The 20,011-nt window shown below is 45.5% G+C and overlaps 1 protein-coding gene across 1 annotated transcript in view; it reads right to left on the bottom strand.

Moving 5' to 3' along the window:
- Window positions 1–5,817: 5,817 nt before the first annotated feature.
- LOC133716241 (rust resistance kinase Lr10-like) overlaps window positions 5,818–20,011 on the bottom strand; it is a 14,950-nt gene continuing 756 nt past the window's right edge. Inside the window, exon 2 of the mRNA XM_062142959.1 lies at window positions 5,818–5,970. Coding sequence (XP_061998943.1) covers window positions 5,818–5,970 — 153 coding nt within the window. The remainder of the gene's footprint in view (window positions 5,971–20,011) is intronic.

Genomic DNA, 20,011 nt, shown 5'->3' with positions numbered 1-20,011 from the left:
GTAACCACTAGACCTGGATGAGGACTCTTTGTTCCTCTTGCTCGAGTTGTGGGGTGATCGTCCCTGATCATGGACCCACTCCTGCTTTCGTGGCTCATCCCTGGCCACCGGGGCCTGGCTGGAGACCCTTCGCTCTGGTCTGATGTTATCACCGTATGTTTCAAATTCGGCCTGAGCGGGTCTGATGCATGGTTGTGGCCATCAGCTCGTCGTAGCTAGCCGGAGGATGATGATTAATCCCGTAGAGGAACTCCTCGGGCCTTAAGCCCCTCCTAAAAGCCAGTTCAGCCAGTTCTTTATTGAAGTCCCAGCACTTAGCGGTAGCCGCCTGCCACCGATTGACGAAGGATTTCAACGTCTCGTTCTCCCCCTGCTGAACCTTTAGTAGTCCCTTCGGGGTGTGTATCCCACCAGTACGTAGGATGAATCGAGCTACGAATTTGTCCGCGATCCTTGAACATCCCTACAGAACCGGCCGGCAGTTCGTAGAACCAACTCAAGCTTCCCCTTATAATGTCTCTTAGAACATGTTACAACACACCTCATCTGTGTATCCCTTGGAGCTCGTCTGTGACCGGAAAGCCTGTAGGTGTTGGTATGGGTCTCCAATTCTCGTATAGTCAATCTTCAGCTGCTTTGATATGTTCGACCAAATTGCAGCTCTAACCTGTTGGGTTAAAGGACCCTGACGATCTTCGTAAGTGGTCAGGGGCCTCTAGGTGTCCCTATTCTCTGCTGCCTCTACCCTTGCCTGAAGGGCATGCAAGGAGTTGCTCACTTGCAAGAGCAACGCCGTGTTTGGATCAGTTACCGGTGGCTCATTTTGAGTTGGCTGGGGCAAAGGTGGTGGTGGCATATGCCTCAGGCTTTCTGGGTACAGATCTATCGGTATCTGGATGACCCGGTGACCGCTTCCAATGCACGGAGTCGGCGCGGCGCCGGTTATCCCCGTAACTGGGGCAGCACTTAACTCTGCCGTTATCTGAGATGCTCTAGCGAAGGCCTAGGTGAGTGCCTCGTTATGCTGGTGTCTTCGGTCCAGTGCCCGGGCTAGCGCAGTGTTTTCATCCTCTAGCTCCTATAATCTCTATTGTGAAAGGAGGTTAGTCTCCCTATTGATTCGTTGTTGTTCCCGATCGATTCCTGCTTGTTCCCCAAAGCCTGTGATCTCTGCTCGCATGGACTCCAACTCTAAAACCGGGGCCAATTGGTCCGGGATGACTGGTGGTTGCTTGCGTTCTGCGGGTCCAAGAATCCGAGACCATGTGTTTCTCTTCCAACACTTGGTGTCCCTCCTGATGAAGTGCCTAGAGTGAATATTAATGCTCGGGTAACACTTCTACCCTCACCTGCCGTTTCTTCCGGCTCAGTCATGATTCGAACCCCTCTCTAGGGCGCCAATGTTTCTGGTGGCTTTCTCCGGGTACCTCACATAGAATGCTATACCACCTGGGGTACCGATCCAACTCCTAAACCTTGTACCAGGAACACAGTGTTAGAGGGGTAAACCGTACCGGACGGTTTACGCCTCTCCAATGCCTGAGTAAGATACTGATATTCAAATGGACATAGTAATAGTATCATAAAGAAGTTATTACCCGTAAAAGGTGGTTGTGCTGATGCTTTAATACTCGAGCATGGGAAAGGTGTTTCCCCTATCTTCGATGTGGGACGCCTATTGTCCCCTTTGTAGCTATATCATCTTTCTGGTGTGTATTTAGATGGACCATGGTGATCAGGTCTGAACCCCTTTGGGCCCAGGGTGTCGTCCCTGACGCGCACCATCATGGTGGGATGAGAACCCGTTCCGTGGCCTGGCACCTAGGGTACTTCTACGGGCCCCAGCTGATGATGCCAAAACCTAGTGAAATGCCAACTAGTATGTACAGTAAGCAACCCTATTTGGCTGGTAATGGCGGTAAGGCAGGCTAATGGTTGGCAAATGTGCGACCTCTTGACCCGAATCTGACTGATGGAGGCATAAGTCTTTGCACTCCAAATTGTGGGAGTTGTGGAGCTAGTCGTTGGGCATAGTTTTGCAGGTGTACTGATGGAAGCAAGCCATGCTTTGGAGAATGCAGAGCACGTCGAGGAGACCGGAAGTGAGAAGTTGGCAGCGACAACATCTACTGCTCGTGTTAGATGGACGGTGGCGGCATCTGCCGCGATTGGCAAAGCTGCAGCAAGGGTTGTGCCTGTATCATCTTGGGGGCCCAATTCAGTTTGGGGGCTGAAATCAGATGGGCTTGGGGTGTCCAAACCTGTTGTGTGTACATGTTGAAATTTGGCTCTTTTGTGGGGCCACACAAATAGGCTTTACTTCTTCAGGGTTTTGTATTTGGGGTCCTAGAGGATCATTAATTCAAATAAATGCAGTTATGGTTATCTTAGGTCTAAATGTAGCACACTTATTATGTATTCTCTTCATAGTGTATAGGGTCGCTTTGAATATGTGAGCATGATTGTCTAATGGGTGGTGCTAGCATGTCACCTCCTAGACTTGCCCATAGATGCCAAGGGAAGGTATGTATGATGTATCCGTGCAATTCTGACTTGAGTTAAATGAGAATTGTTCGGTTGATTCAAGAAACATGGCCCAATTTTTACACGAAACAATTTCACTGTGACCCCATTTAAGGGCATAATGTCAATTTTAGGTTCAGCTCAGTTTTTGTTAGGCCTGGTCATTTTAGCCCGAAAGCCCGAAAACCCGAACCGGATAGATCCGAACCGTGAGGTCCGAGCTGGGCTTTGAGAGAAAAAATAGACAAAATAAAGCCCGGACCATTTGAGTTTAAGTGGTCCGGTCCCGGGCCCTTGTTTCCATAATCCCAAAAGCCCGAAGATAGGCCCGATTCCATATACCCTTTGGGAAGGGTTCTATTAGTCTTTGTCTTAAGACAATAAGACTTTCAGACTCTCAGTCAACCCGAAACCCTCAGCCATCAACGCTCAACACAACACCTCGACCCAGCTTCGGGTTTTGATGTCCTTGGAGCGATCGAAACTTCAGAAGGGATTCCAATTCTAGTTTCCCTTTGAAGCTCGAACTTGCAGCACTCTCCAAGTTTCCAGTACCCGACCCTTTCCCAGACGCAACGCTCTGGAAATTTATTTGCAGCCTTCTTCAGTTCTTCAATTCCCTTCGCATCGCTTTTCTAGTTTCCCTTCGCAGCTCGAACCTACTCGAAGCCCTCAATCTCTTTTCCTTGAATTGGTTAATTTTTTTCCGAATTTGTTTTGTTTTTGTTTTGTATCCAGTGGTTTGTGTTTTGAGTAGTTCCAGTTTGTAACGAGAAGATTGGGTTCATCGTGAAAGTTTGGTGAGATTTGGATTTGGTAGTACTAGGAGTCAGTGTTGGTTTGGCTGGGAAGAGGTGGGTGCCAATATTTGGATTCACTTTGGGAAGGAGTTTTCAGCAAAAGAGGAAGGAGTTTTATTTTCAGCAAAAACAAGGTAAGAGTTGGGTTTCTTTTCATGGTTGGATTTGGATGTTCTTCGATTATGTCAAATTGGGGTTTTCATTGTGTTATTTGTGTCTGAATTTTATCTGACATTAGACGGTGGGGTACTTGATTTCATAGATTTGTTTTGTGATTTTTGATCAGATTGGTTGGTATTGATTGTTATTGATCTTTCTTTTGTTAATTAAAGCTTATCAGATTCAATTGTGAATGTATGCAATATGGTTTTGTTTTGTAGTCTGGGTTTTGTTTTTAATCTTATTCATCTTTGTTATCGTTTAGTGAATTGTCACTGGTTTCCATGAGTAAAATATTTTCTTCTGCTAATAAGTGATAAAGCTGTGAGTTTGTGTTGACGTGAAAGATCCATTACAAGTTGTATATACTTTAGAGTTAGCAACTGATGTATGTTATCTAAAGAAACTAATTCATTAAAGCAACTGGTTGTTTGAAATATAGAATGTAGGAGGTTGTTCTTAATTGGTTTTCAGAGTGACCAGCTGTTCCAAATCAACATATGTCAATAAATGATTTAAGTATTGGCTTTCAGTTCTTTAATATGATTTTATTTATTGCTGAAGGGTTCTGTTATTTCTTCTTTGTTCTACAGTTGTATAATCTGAAGCCTCTCTTTATCACTTTGGGTCTTTGACAATGGAACCCGAAGCAGCTGCAGTTTCACCAGTTTGTGGGAACGAGATGCTGGTGGCTTTCAACCAGTCTAAGGGCGGTGATGAAGAATCTATGAAGTTTGGATGTTATTCTCTTCATTTTGTAGCTTAGTTTGTAACTTGTATGATTTTATATTCTTCTTCTAAAATGAAAATCAGAAACATGAAGAAATTATGGACAAAATCTGAAAATGAAGGTAAGCAAAATTTGACTTTTGGGCCCAAAAACCCGGTAGGACCGACCCGGGCCTATTTGGTCCGGTCCTTCATGGTCTCTATAACTGAAAAACATTATTTGAGCCCGGCCCGAAAAAAAGGGACTTGGTCCCGGGCCTAGCAAATTGGCATACGGTCCCGGCCCGTGCCCAGGCCTAGTTTTTGTAATTACAAAATCTGCCACTTCCCACTTATTCTCTCTCAGACTCGCTCTCTGTATGACTCTCTTGGCCTCGAAAATACCGACCGTCGGCGAGGGAAGCAAGCTGAGGCTCCGCTAGTGCCGGTGAGACCGATTAACCAAAGCCGAGTCCAGTACCGGCGAAGAAGGGAGAGAGGTACTGATTGCCGCCTGTTTCTGAAGGCCGCTGGTTTCTGGGTTATGCGATGGCGATGATTGGCCGTCGGTGATGTCAACGAGTTAGAAGACCGGTATGGTTGGCCGGCGGTGATGTTCATTGCAGGTGATCGCTGCAATTGCAGGTAAGGGTATAAATAAATAATGGCTTCAATTTCGATATATTGTTGCCCAGTGCCAGTTGGGTGAGACGGGCATGGCACCCCTCTGTAGATCAGCTTTTTTTCTGTGCGAGTTTGGATGCTGTGGTGTTCATGCGCATTTTTATCTTCAATTTAGTGATCGAAGGACTTGTACTAAAGGGTTTATTGAATTTGACTTTGATTTGTGCAGTTTGAGGGTGTTTTGTTTTGCTGGGATATATGGGATTTTTGTTCTTTTGCCAATAAATTTTATGGGGAGCCAGCTGGAGGTGGATTTTTTGGATTTGCCCAACAAGTCTTTGGACTCGTTTAGTATTTTGAATGTGGATGATGGCTCAAACTGGTATGTGTTTGGTTCTTACGACATGGTGGTTGAAAATGGTGGGAAATGCTTATAGAAATTGCAATGTTAGACACTACAATGGGGTGTGTAGTCTTTGATAGTTGCATTAACTACAATGGGGTGTGTCTTTCAGTTATGTTAAGAGTTGGTTGATTAATAAGAGGTGAGGGCTGCTTGAGCAGCTTGGGATTTGGGTTCAGGTCTATGGTGAATCTTCTACTTCCCTCTGGCAAAATTATGGTAGCTAATATAAATAGGATGTATTCCTCCTTGTTTGGCATCTGACTTGAGAGTTTTCACTTGCCTATTGTGTCTGAACATTCATAGACTCGGAGGATATTGAATTACCTTCACAGATTAGTTAATCTTTACTTCAGCGTGTTCCACTTAAGGGAGTTATGGTCGGATATATGATTTCCAAGTTCATACACCGATTTTCTTCTTCTTCTTCTTCTTTTTTTTTTTTTTTTTTTTTTTTTGAATTAATGAAAACTTCATTAATAATACCAAAGGGAGTAAACCTAATGGGAGGAGCCCAAAGCAAGGCCCAATTACAAATAAAGTCAATAAGGAAAATTGCACTCAACCATAATCCACATGATAGGGCAAAAGAGTGTAATCCTAAAAATTTAATAAAACATCATCTCCTACAATAATAACACAGCCGTCGCCGCCGCCCAAGCTATCCTGCACAGGCACCGCCGCCGCCCAAGCCGCCAGGAGCCAAGAGGACACAAGAAGTGCCAAATCGAAGGGATGAGAACCGATAAGCCGCTGCCAATAAAATCCCAAAAGACAGATCCATACAAAACCAAAGTTTAAGGGGATGAGAGAATAGAACCAACACCAAACATTAACTATCTCTACTCCACCGGAGAGACTCAAACCAGAGAGGGAACGAAACCACCGAAATGGGACAGAAGCCAATTGCAAAGAAAAAATCCAATGGTGAATGGGGGGTGAAACACCCATGCGTGAGCACCCATACTCCTCTAGGCAAGTGTTTCTCACTTTCAAGAGGTAGTCACGACAACCTTCATGGAGCAGGTCTTTGGTAGAAGGAGGGGAGCTGATGTGAAGTACTAGATGGGGGAATCATGGAGGTTCATGGATCTGAAAATGTTTGAGATGGTCGGCAGAGAAAGCAGGAACCAGGTCCTCTTGAACTGAACATATGTCAGCAAAATCACCACAAAATGGGTGTAAATCACCACAAAGGGTGTGAGAGAAGCAAGGGAAATAAGAAAAAGAGAGACCAAAGAGAAACCACCCCCAACTCTCAAGCCGTCGATCTAGATCCGGAGGGATCAAGATCTGGGCAAGAGAGAAGGGGGAGGGGGAATGGTGTTTTCAGATCTGTTTTCTCTCTCTAGATTTTAGAGAGAGAGCTGTTGATATCACTTATATTACATACCGCCAAGCATAATCAACGACCTCATAGGTGGGCCCCGCGGCATGGCTAGTCCCGCCTACAACATGCATCCGGTAGTCCGACACCCGAGCTACCTCGCTATGGTGGAGGTCGGCCGGTACCTTGCTAGGAGGCCACCCTCCCATGCTCTCCAAGAGGCTTCAAGAGAAGCAATATATGTATTATTGTCCCACATCGAGGATATGTAAATAGAGTGGGACTTCCCTTAGCTATAAAGGGAAGTCCTCCCCTTCTTAGATAGGATGGATACATGATCCCCTCACTTGTATCACTATCAAAGGCTACTTGGCCTCACTACATAGTAAAATATCTAAGTGGACGTAGCCTTGCCTCAAGGGCAAGGTGAACCACTATACATGCTTGTGTCCCTCTCTCTCTCTCTCCCTCTCATGATCCACACTTAGTCTCGTTCCGTATTCTTCAGTAGAAACATTGGCGCTAGAAGGAGGGTACCTAAATTTGGGTATGAGCCTCCGACCTTGAGCAAGGGTCATGTACGGGTACCACGAGTCAGCGGGTACACGAAGGACACCCCTCACCTTCCTCACCCAAGAGCCTCCGAGGAGCCATCCGGGTACCATGATCCATCTGGGTACCATGAGTCAGTCCGGGTACATGAGTACATGCGGGTACCTCCACCCCTAAGCCTTCGGTACTTTCACAAACCAGCGGGTACGTGCACACCCCGCACCCTCAACTCATTGGCCAAATCTTATTTTGGCACCCACAAACTCAAATCCTCCCGGGACCATATTCTTCCCGGTGACTATCATCGGGCCAAGTCTTCGGTACCACTCATGATCAAGGAGTCAAGGTCCAGTTGACATCAAGGAGTCAAGCCCAAGCCTCAATCTGGTTACTCGTTCTCATTTACGAGACCCGAAGGCTTCACCACTCCGGGCACATGATACCCACACTTCATTAACCAACTCGGGTCCCGGTGGACTAGAACACCGCTCGGCGAGACCTGCACCTTGTTCTCGGTGACTCAACTCGTTGCTCTTCCAGAGCCCTCTTCCCTTGTGCATCTCCCTTTGGGCACACCGGTCCCGGAGACAACCCCTTGCTTGAATATCAACGAGGATCAATTTCCTTAGTACACCCGTGCACCCAACTTGAATGCTTCCAACACCCCAACCTCCCGGTGCCTCTTCCGAGCAGCGACGATCTACCGGCGACCCACCTCTCAGGTGTTGGTCTCGGCACTGGTACCAAACTTGGAAGCATCTCTCAGTGACCCACCGGTAACTTCAAATAGCTCTAGCGAGATACCGCAGCAATTCAGCAAACCATTTAAAAAAAAAAAAAAAAGATCTCGGTGGGAACCCAACGATTTAGCATTCTCCGGTACCCCCTGACCCTCTCCCACTCTTACTCTCCGGGAGTATATCAGATGTTCGTTCGGGGTTTAAAAAAAAAAAAAATGGCTTCCGGCAACCGGTGGTACTTAGCTCAAGCTCTCTCCAGGCACCGAAGTACCTTTCGAGCCACCGGCGCTAGCTGCTTCGGATCCCGGGTTCACCTGCAAACCTGCTCTAGTTGTTCCCAACTCCTGCTATCGGGTCCGACCTCATTAGCCTCCGACCGACCCAAGTTCATTAATCACTACGGGTTCAAACTCATTATGGCTCACCGACACCCGCCGGCTTCATCAACCAGCTCATGTCCTCTTCATGCACATGAGTACATGACAAACTCGACTGAGAGCTTTGACTTTATTTCTTCTCAACCATGAGCTATCTCCACCGAGCATTCGAGCGATGCAACTCTGTGACGTCCTTCGTCTACAACGACCCAATCCGGCAGCACCAAGCATTGATCCTCACCGGGATTTAGAGAGGCCTCCGGTACCCGCTGATCCTATCCGGTACCCGCTGGTCATGTCCAGTCCCTGCAAATTTTCTCCACACCCAACAACTCAGTTACGCGACTCGGACTGCTTCCTACAGATGAGTACTTTCATCTGATCTTACATGCTTAATTATATGACTCTTGATACTTCAAATACATGCATGCTTTGAATACCTGGCCCCTATGACTTTGGGTCCAGCTGATCCCGTTGACCAAACTTCCGGGCACAGTTCATGCATAATTATCATTTCTACAACACATGTCAAGCATGATCAACTCTATCACTACAGTACTTCATACATGCCAACTATCTCACCTATACACATGCTAGCATACTACCGGTACCACGTATCACCATGCATGGTCAAGTATGACTGCTAGCTAAGGCACACATTCGATCATCTTGCCACTTAATTAATTATATTCCCTTTGTACATAAATAACTAAATCACCACCACGTGTTTAATTGTTTTCACATGGGTACCATGCACAATATTCTATCTTAGATGGTTTACTCATATATATATATTCATTCCAAGTATGCATATCATTCACACCACACGAATTCATAATTCGCCTATCACATAATAACTTAATTTGTGCCTATTGCATGCTACTTATGCTCCCCTGTTAATCTGCACACATACACTCAGCCTATTATAAACTTATAAATAGCATAGCTACTGCTAAGGCACACTTGTCATAATTTAAATCACATTTGTGTCAATGCCATTCTCTAAAATTGGTGACACACATGAACAAAATGGCATGCTTGTCTGCTTCTGCATTCCTACAGCTAGCAGCTCTATATTCAGGCTCTCACATGCTCCCGCTTGTGAAACTTCAAGCATTTGGTTGTCTATTAATGTCGTGTAGTTATAATTACGCTATGTTTCAACATGATTACATGAAATCTCAACTACATATATTTAGTCAATCTAAAATTATATAAACAAACTGCTAATCACCTATTTATTTTTGGTGAGGTACAATCATCCCAACCGGGCACCCCCTTGTACAAACGAGGCCAAATATACTATTGGTACTCGCTAGCTGACATGGAGTCCTACATATGAGCAATTCCCATACTTTACAATATTTATACCACTTCTTCACGGCTCCAGATAAGTTCTCACTTATGCTCTTTCACTTTGAGCTAATGTAATGCTTTACATGCTTCAATAGCGATCACTATCGTCTAAGCATGTCTTTAAATGCGTCCAATTTTGATAGCATATTCATTTATGCCTACGTGTTATTACTTTATTTAATTGACTATCAATTAAAATTGCTACATATATACATATGGCACTAAATTAGTGTCAAATACGGCACTTAAAATCCTCGCCCCGAGCGAGGTACCCTCAAGGGGTAAGTCAAGGTCAAATGCTTGTATAAATCTCCTCCTATCATGCGAGGCTAATATCGTCATTCTACCCGGGGCCACGCCACAGGGTACCGGAAGCCAAAGCCACCGGACACCCCAACGGGGTTACAATGCTCAAAGCCATAATTCTACCAGGGGCCACCCCACCGGGTACCGGGGCCCAGGGCCACCGGTTACCCCAACAGAGTTACATCATTCTACCCGGGGCCACGCCACCGGGTAAAGGAGGCCCACCGGCCCTCATTCAACCCCATTGGGTTAAGGAGGCTCAAGCCCTCACGTGACCCCACCGGGCCACGCTGTACAAGCCCTCAGGCTACCCCATCGGGTACGAGAGGCATCAAGCCCTCAGGCTACCCCATCGGGTACGAGAGGCATCAAGCCCTCAGACTACCCCATCGGGTACGAGAGGCATCAAGCCCTCAGGCTACCCCATCGGGTACGAGAAGCTCAAGTCCTCATTCTACCCTTCCGGGTATCAGAGGCTCAAGTCCTCATTCTACCCTTCCGGGTATCAGAGGCTCAAGTCCTCATTCTACCCTTCCGGGTATCAGAGGCTCAAGTCCTCATTCTACCTTTCCAGGTATCAGAGGCTCAAGTCCTCAATCTACCCTTCCGGGTATCAGAAGCTCAAGTCCTAATTTACCCTTCCGGGTATCAGAGACCAAAATCCTCATTCTACCCTATCGGGTACCATAGGCTCAAGCCCTCAGAAAACCCCACTTGGTACCGGAGGCGGGGTAAGCCAAGGTCCAATCCTTTACTTTTGAATCATCTCACCTCCCGAGCATTCTCTATACTTGGGGGACTTATTCATACCACTTATCACAAGTGGAGATAGTACCCGACCGGGACTATCATTGAGCTTCACGCTCATACTTTAGTGTTATGGTCTATTAATGGAAATATTGAAATTTTTCACCTATTGTTGATCGCAACAATTAAATTTCTTTTACATCCCATTAATAAGACCATAGGACAAAACTCACACCCGCTCAACATGAGCGAGCTCATCTCTTACGTTCCCGTTACACATGAGCCAAACAATCAGGTTATGGCTTATACGTTCGGGTTAAGTAAGTTAGAGATCCTTCCTCTAACCTATACTTGGGGGACTATCATGGTCACGCCATAGTCTCGCTAGTATTGTCAATATATACTACGATGCCGGAACTCTTTGCTCAACCTCACCGGTATCGTCGAACATAACTCAAGTCCTAAACTTCGATTGTACTAACTACGTGACTTGGGGGACTCGGCGAGTAATAACACTCCCGATCCTAACACATGTATCATATGCATACAACATATACATATCATTATGTGTCATCGCGTTCATCACATATCTATGCATCATATGCACTTTGTATGCTGTCACAATCACATACATTTTTCGACTTATACATCGTATGTCAAACATTACATAATACGTGTATACACACATTGTGTAATATGCATCTCACATAAACATTCATGCACCTCGATGCATTTGACTCAAATGTCACTTAGATTGCCCTAGCGCAATCAATATGTATTTTTGTACACTCTTATCTTATTTGCAGGTACTAGCGTGATGAGGGCCCCGTGGCACCAACATACCCGTAGAGTCCCTTCTTACTTACGGAGTTGGGGGACTAGTATGGGTATAGCGTTCAACGAGGTCATCACTCATACTTGGCGGCATCACATTTAAACTCCCCAACCAAGAAGCGCCTCTTACTCGGGGACTTGGGGGACTTGTTGATATCACTTATATTACATACCGCCAAGCATAATCAACGACCTCATAGGTGGGCCCCGCGGCATGGCTAGTCCCGCCTACAACATGCATCCGGTAGTCCGACACCCGAGCTACCTCGCTATGGTGGAGGTCGGCCGGTACCTTGCTAGGAGGCCACCCTCCCATGCTCTCCAAGAGGCTTCAAGAGAAGCAATATATGTATTATTGTCCCACATCGAGGATATGTAAATAGAGTGGGACTTCCCTTAGCTATAAAGGGAAGTCCTCCCCTTCTTAGATAGGATGGATACATGATCCCCTCACTTGTATCACTATCAAAGGCTACTTGGCCTCACTACATAGTAAAATATCTAAGTGGACGTAGCCTTGCCTCAAGGGCAAGGTGAACCACTATACATGCTTGTGTCCCTCTCTCTCTCTCTCCCTCTCATGATCCACACTTAGTCTCGTTCCGTATTCTTCAGTAGAAACATTGGCGCTAGAAGGAGGGTACCTAAATTTGGGTATGAGCCTCCGACCTTGAGCAAGGGTCATGTACGGGTACCACGAGTCAGCGGGTACACGAAGGACACCCCTCACCTTCCTCACCCAAGAGCCTCCGAGGAGCCATCCGGGTACCATGATCCATCTGGGTACCATGAGTCAGTCCGGGTACATGAGTACATGCGGGTACCTCCACCCCTAAGCCTTCGGTACTTTCACAAACCAGCGGGTACGTGCACACCCCGCACCCTCAACTCATTGGCCAAATCTTATTTTGGCACCCACAAACTCAAATCCTCCCGGGACCATATTCTTCCCGGTGACTATCATCGGGCCAAGTCTTCGGTACCACTCATGATCAAGGAGTCAAGGTCCAGTTGACATCAAGGAGTCAAGCCCAAGCCTCAATCTGGTTACTCGTTCTCATTTACGAGACCCGAAGGCTTCACCACTCCGGGCACATGATACCCACACTTCATTAACCAACTCGGGTCCCGGTGGACTAGAACACCGCTCGGCGAGACCTGCACCTTGTTCTCGGTGACTCAACTCGTTGCTCTTCCAGAGCCCTCTTCCCTTGTGCATCTCCCTTTGGGCACACCGGTCCCGGAGACAACCCCTTGCTTGAATATCAACGAGGATCAATTTCCTTAGTACACCCGTGCACCCAACTTGAATGCTTCCAACACCCCAACCTCCCGGTGCCTCTTCCGAGCAGCGACGATCTACCGGCGACCCACCTCTCAGGTGTTGGTCTCGGCACTGGTACCAAACTTGGAAGCATCTCTCAGTGACCCACCGGTAACTTCAAATAGCTCTAGCGAGATACCGCAGCAATTCAGCAAACCATTTAAAAAAAAAAAAAAAAGATCTCGGTGGGAACCCAACGATTTAGCATTCTCCGGTACCCCCTGACCCTCTCCCACTCTTACTCTCCGGGAGTATATCAGATGTTCGTTCGGGGTTTAAAAAAAAAAAAAATGGCTTCCGGCAACCGGTGGTACTTAGCTCAAGCTCTCTCCAGGCACCGAAGTACCTTTCGAGCCACCGGCGCTAGCTGCTTCGGATCCCGGGTTCACCTGCAAACCTGCTCTAGTTGTTCCCAACTCCTGCTATCGGGTCCGACCTCGTTAGCCTCCGACCGACCCAAGTTCATTAATCACTACGGGTTCAAACTCATTATGGCTCACCGACACCCGCCGGCTTCATCAACCAGCTCATGTCCTCTTCATGCACATGAGTACATGACAAACTCGACTGAGAGCTTTGACTTTATTTCTTCTCAACCATGAGCTATCTCCACCGAGCATTCGAGCGATGCAACTCTGTGACGTCCTTCGTCTACAACGACCCAATCCGGCAGCACCAAGCATTGATCCTCACCGGGATTTAGAGAGGCCTCCGGTACCCGCTGATCCTATCCGGTACCCGCTGGTCATGTCCAGTCCCTGCAAATTTTCTCCACACCCAACAACTCAGTTACGCGACTCGGACTGCTTCCTACAGATGAGTACTTTCATCTGATCTTACATGCTTAATTATATGACTCTTGATACTTCAAATACATGCATGCTTTGAATACCTGGCCCCTATGACTTTGGGTCCAGCTGATCCCGTTGACCAAACTTCCGGGCACAGTTCATGCATAATTATCATTTCTACAACACATGTCAAGCATGATCAACTCTATCACTACAGTACTTCATACATGCCAACTATCTCACCTATACACATGCTAGCATACTACCGGTACCACGTATCACCATGCATGGTCAAGTATGACTGCTAGCTAAGGCACACATTCGATCATCTTGCCACTTAATTAATTATATTCCCTTTGTACATAAATAACTAAATCACCACCACGTGTTTAATTGTTTTCACATGGGTACCATGCACAATATTCTATCTTAGATGGTTTACTCATATATATATATTCATTCCAAGTATGCATATCATTCACACCACACGAATTCATAATTCGCCTATCACATAATAACTTAATTTGTGCCTATTGCATGCTACTTATGCTCCCCTGTTAATCTGCACACATACACTCAGCCTATTATAAACTTATAAATAGCATAGCTACTGCTAAGGCACACTTGTCATAATTTAAATCACATTTGTGTCAATGCCATTCTCTAAAATTGGTGACACACATGAACAAAATGGCATGCTTGTCTGCTTCTGCATTCCTACAGCTAGCAGCTCTATATTCAGGCTCTCACATGCTCCCGCTTGTGAAACTTCAAGCATTTGGTTGTCTATTAATGTCGTGTAGTTATAATTACGCTATGTTTCAACATGATTACATGAAATCTCAACTACATATATTTAGTCAATCTAAAATTATATAAACAAACTGCTAATCACCTATTTATTTTTGGTGAGGTACAATCATCCCAACCGGGCACCCCCTTGTACAAACGAGGCCAAATATACTATTGGTACTCGCTAGCTGACATGGAGTCCTACATATGAGCAATTCCCATACTTTACAATATTTATACCACTTCTTCACGGCTCCAGATAAGTTCTCACTTATGCTCTTTCACTTTGAGCTAATGTAATGCTTTACATGCTTCAATAGCGATCACTATCGTCTAAGCATGTCTTTAAATGCGTCCAATTTTGATAGCATATTCATTTATGCCTACGTGTTATTACTTTATTTAATTGACTATCAATTAAAATTGCTACATATATACATATGGCACTAAATTAGTGTCAAATACGGCACTTAAAATCCTCGCCCCGAGCGAGGTACCCTCAAGGGGTAAGTCAAGGTCAAATGCTTGTATAAATCTCCTCCTATCATGCGAGGCTAATATCGTCATTCTACCCGGGGCCACGCCACAGGGTACCGGAAGCCAAAGCCACCGGACACCCCAACGGGGTTACAATGCTCAAAGCCATAATTCTACCAGGGGCCACCCCACCGGGTACCGGGGCCCAGGGCCACCGGTTACCCCAACAGAGTTACATCATTCTACCCGGGGCCACGCCACCGGGTAAAGGAGGCCCACCGGCCCTCATTCAACCCCATTGGGTTAAGGAGGCTCAAGCCCTCACGTGACCCCACCGGGCCACGCTGTACAAGCCCTCAGGCTACCCCATCGGGTACGAGAGGCATCAAGCCCTCAGGCTACCCCATCGGGTACGAGAGGCATCAAGCCCTCAGACTACCCCATCGGGTACGAGAGGCATCAAGCCCTCAGGCTACCCCATCGGGTACGAGAAGCTCAAGTCCTCATTCTACCCTTCCGGGTATCAGAGGCTCAAGTCCTCATTCTACCCTTCCGGGTATCAGAGGCTCAAGTCCTCATTCTACCCTTCCGGGTATCAGAGGCTCAAGTCCTCATTCTACCTTTCCAGGTATCAGAGGCTCAAGTCCTCAATCTACCCTTCCGGGTATCAGAAGCTCAAGTCCTAATTTACCCTTCCGGGTATCAGAGACCAAAATCCTCATTCTACCCTATCGGGTACCATAGGCTCAAGCCCTCAGAAAACCCCACTTGGTACCGGAGGCGGGGTAAGCCAAGGTCCAATCCTTTACTTTTGAATCATCTCACCTCCCGAGCATTCTCTATACTTGGGGGACTTATTCATACCACTTATCACAAGTGGAGATAGTACCCTACCGGGACTATCATTGAGCTTCACGCTCATACTTTCGTGTTATGGTCTATTAATGGAAATATTGAAATTTTTCACCTATTGTTGATCGCAACAATTAAATTTCTTTTACATCCCATTAATAAGACCATAGGACAAAACTCACACCCGCTCAACATGAGCGAGCTCATCTCTTACGTTCCCGTTACACATGAGCCAAACAATCAGGTTATGGCTTATACGTTCGGGTTAAGTAAGTTAGAGATCCTTCCTCTAACCTATACTTGGGGGACTATCATGGTCACGCCATAGTCTCGCTAGTATTGTCAATATATACTACGATGCCGGAACTCTTTGCTCAACCTCACCGGTATCGTCGAACATAACTCAAGTCCTAAACTTCGATTGTACTAACTACGTGACTTGGGGGACTCGGCGAGTAATAACACTCCCGATCCTAACACATGTATCATATGCATACAACATATACATATCATTATGTGTCATCGCGTTCATCACATATCTATGCATCATATGCACTTTGTATGCTGTCACAATCACATACATTTTTCGACTTATACATCGTATGTCAAACATTACATAATACGTGTATACACACATTGTGTAATATGCATCTCACATAAACATTCATGCACCTCGATGCATTTGACTCAAATGTCACTTAGATTGCCCTAGCGCAATCAATATGTATTTTTGTACACTCTTATCTTATTTGCAGGTACTAGCGTGATGAGGGCCCCGTGGCACCAACATACCCGTAGAGTCCCTTCTTACTTACGGAGTTGGGGGACTAGTATGGGTATAGCGTTCAACGAGGTCATCACTCATACTTGGCGGCATCACATTTAAACTCCCCAACCAAGAAGCGCCTCTTACTCGGGGACTTGGGGGACTTGTTGATATCACTTATATTACATACCGCCAAGCATAATCAACGACCTCATAGGTGGGCCCCGCGGCATGGCTAGTCCCGCCTACAACATGCATCCGGTAGTCCGACACCCGAGCTACCTCGCTATGGTGGAGGTCGGCCGGTACCTTGCTAGGAGGCCACCCTCCCATGCTCTCCAAGAGGCTTCAAGAGAAGCAATATATGTATTATTGTCCCACATCGAGGATATGTAAATAGAGTGGGACTTCCCTTAGCTATAAAGGGAAGTCCTCCCCTTCTTAGATAGGATGGATACATGATCCCCTCACTTGTATCACTATCAAAGGCTACTTGGCCTCACTACATAGTAAAATATCTAAGTGGACGTAGCCTTGCCTCAAGGGCAAGGTGAACCACTATACATGCTTGTGTCCCTCTCTCTCTCTCTCCCTCTCATGATCCACACTTAGTCTCGTTCCGTATTCTTCAGTAGAAACAAGAGCCTCAGTTTTCTCTCTCCAGATTTGTTTTCTCTTCAGTTACTTCTTCTTCTTCTTCTTAGGCTCATATATTTCATGTTCTTCTCCATTATCTTCCATTTTTTGCGATCACTGATTTTTTAAACTTTTATTGGAGGGCAATAAAAATTTTATCGGCGATCAATAGACTTTTATTAGAGGGTCAACAAACCTCTTAAAACTTTCAAAATAAAGAACATATTCATTTTTCACTGATTATTGACCCTCAATAAACCTAATACAGTTTTTATTTGGGGGTTATAACAGCTTTTATTGGGATTCAATAAACCTCATACAACTTTTGTGAGATTTCTTACGACCTCCCCATGGACTTCCGGTGATCTCTTCGGTGACCTCTAATGACTAGCGAAGTCCGGTGAGGTTCCGGATGACCTCACTCTCTCTCTCTCTCCCCCCCCCCCCCCCCCCCACTTTTACTTGCCCCCAATAAAACCCAATAAATTTTTATTGCTCCCCAATAAAAAAAAATTGAATTGATGTAGTCTTCTCATCTCCTTTCTCAATCAAAGTTTTATTTTCCTAGTTTTAGGGAGATTAGTCTCTTTTTCCCCAATAAACTTTTATTGCCTCTAATAAAAAATTTATTAGGGGACAATAAAAGTTTATCGGGGGCAATGACAGTCTCCGACGACCTTCTAGAGACCTCCTCTGTGTGTGTGTGTTTTTTTTGGGGGGGGGGGGAATGGGATGGTACAGCATAGTTAGTAAAATATGAAATGTGCATAGTTAGTAAAATATGAAACGTGTATAATACGAGAAAAATATGTGCGTATATATTATTCAGACATTTCATCAATCATAAAAAAAAAATTTAATTCATTTTATTTATTAATTTTAATTGTTAAATTATTAATTTATATTATATTTGTTCAATAATATGTGTAAAGTACGGGAAAAAACATAAAAATCGTGTATGCTATGTGTATAATAACTTTTTACTTCAAAACTATGAGAAATTTAAAGGGTATACTTAGCATCTATAATATATATATATACACACACACACAGATCCTATCCAGAGCGGAGGTCCGCTTTGAACACATACATATAAAGTGGCATCAAGCCCTCAGACTACCCCATCGGGTACGAGAGGCATCAAGCCCTCAGGCTACCCCATCGGGTACGAGAAGCTCAAGTCCTCATTCTACCCTTCCGGGTATCAGAGGCTCAAGTCCTCATTCTACCCTTCCGGGTATCAGAGGCTCAAGTCCTCATTCTACCCTTCCGGGTATCAGAGGCTCAAGTCCTCATTCTACCTTTCCAGGTATCAGAGGCTCAAGTCCTCAATCTACCCTTCCGGGTATCAGAAGCTCAAGTCCTAATTTACCCTTCCGGGTATCAGAGACCAAAATCCTCATTCTACCCTATCGGGTACCATAGGCTCAAGCCCTCAGAAAACCCCACTTGGTACCGGAGGCGGGGTAAGCCAAGGTCCAATCCTTTACTTTTGAATCATCTCACCTCCCGAGCATTCTCTATACTTGGGGGACTTATTCATACCACTTATCACAAGTGGAGATAGTACCCGACCGGGACTATCATTGAGCTTCACGCTCATACTTTCGTGTTATGGTCTATTAATGGAAATATTGAAATTTTTCACCTATTGTTGATCGCAACAATTAAATTTCTTTTACATCCCATTAATAAGACCATAGGACAAAACTCACACCCGCTCAACATGAGCGAGCTCATCTCTTACGTTCCCGTTACACATGAGCCAAACAATCAGGTTATGGCTTATACGTTCGGGTTAAGTAAGTTAGAGATCCTTCCTCTAACCTATACTTGGGGGACTATCATGGTCACGCCATAGTCTCGCTAGTATTGTCAATATATACTACGATGCCGGAACTCTTTGCTCAACCTCACCGGTATCGTCGAACATAACTCAAGTCCTAAACTTCGATTGTACTAACTACGTGACTTGGGGGACTCGGCGAGTAATAACACTCCCGATCCTAACACATGTATCATATGCATACAACATATACATATCATTATGTGTCATCGCGTTCATCACATATCTATGCATCATATGCACTTTGTATGCTGTCACAATCACATACATTTTTCGACTTATACATCGTATGTCAAACATTACATAATACGTGTATACACACATTGTGTAATATGCATCTCACATAAACATTCATGCACCTCGATGCATTTGACTCAAATGTCACTTAGATTGCCCTAGCGCAATCAATATGTATTTTTGTACACTCTTATCTTATTTGCAGGTACTAGCGTGATGAGGGCCCCGTGGCACCAACATACCCGTAGAGTCCCTTCTTACTTACGGAGTTGGGGGACTAGTATGGGTATAGCGTTCAACGAGGTCATCACTCATACTTGGCGGCATCACATTTAAACTCCCCAACCAAGAAGCGCCTCTTACTCGGGGACTTGGGGGACTTGTTGATATCACTTATATTACATACCGCCAAGCATAATCAACGACCTCATAGGTGGGCCCCGCGGCATGGCTAGTCCCGCCTACAACATGCATCCGGTAGTCCGACACCCGAGCTACCTCGCTATGGTGGAGGTCGGCCGGTACCTTGCTAGGAGGCCACCCTCCCATGCTCTCCAAGAGGCTTCAAGAGAAGCAATATATGTATTATTGTCCCACATCGAGGATATGTAAATAGAGTGGGACTTCCCTTAGCTATAAAGGGAAGTCCTCCCCTTCTTAGATAGGATGGATACATGATCCCCTCACTTGTATCACTATCAAAGGCTACTTGGCCTCACTACATAGTAAAATATCTAAGTGGACGTAGCCTTGCCTCAAGGGCAAGGTGAACCACTATACATGCTTGTGTCCCTCTCTCTCTCTCTCCCTCTCATGATCCACACTTAGTCTCGT

This window comes from Rosa rugosa, chromosome 6 (assembly GCF_958449725.1).
Source record: "Rosa rugosa chromosome 6, drRosRugo1.1, whole genome shotgun sequence".
NCBI classification, from domain to species: Eukaryota; Viridiplantae; Streptophyta; class Magnoliopsida; order Rosales; family Rosaceae; genus Rosa; species Rosa rugosa.
The sequence above is the reverse complement of the archived record's forward strand: the minus strand, read 5'-3'. Positions and strand labels throughout refer to the sequence as shown.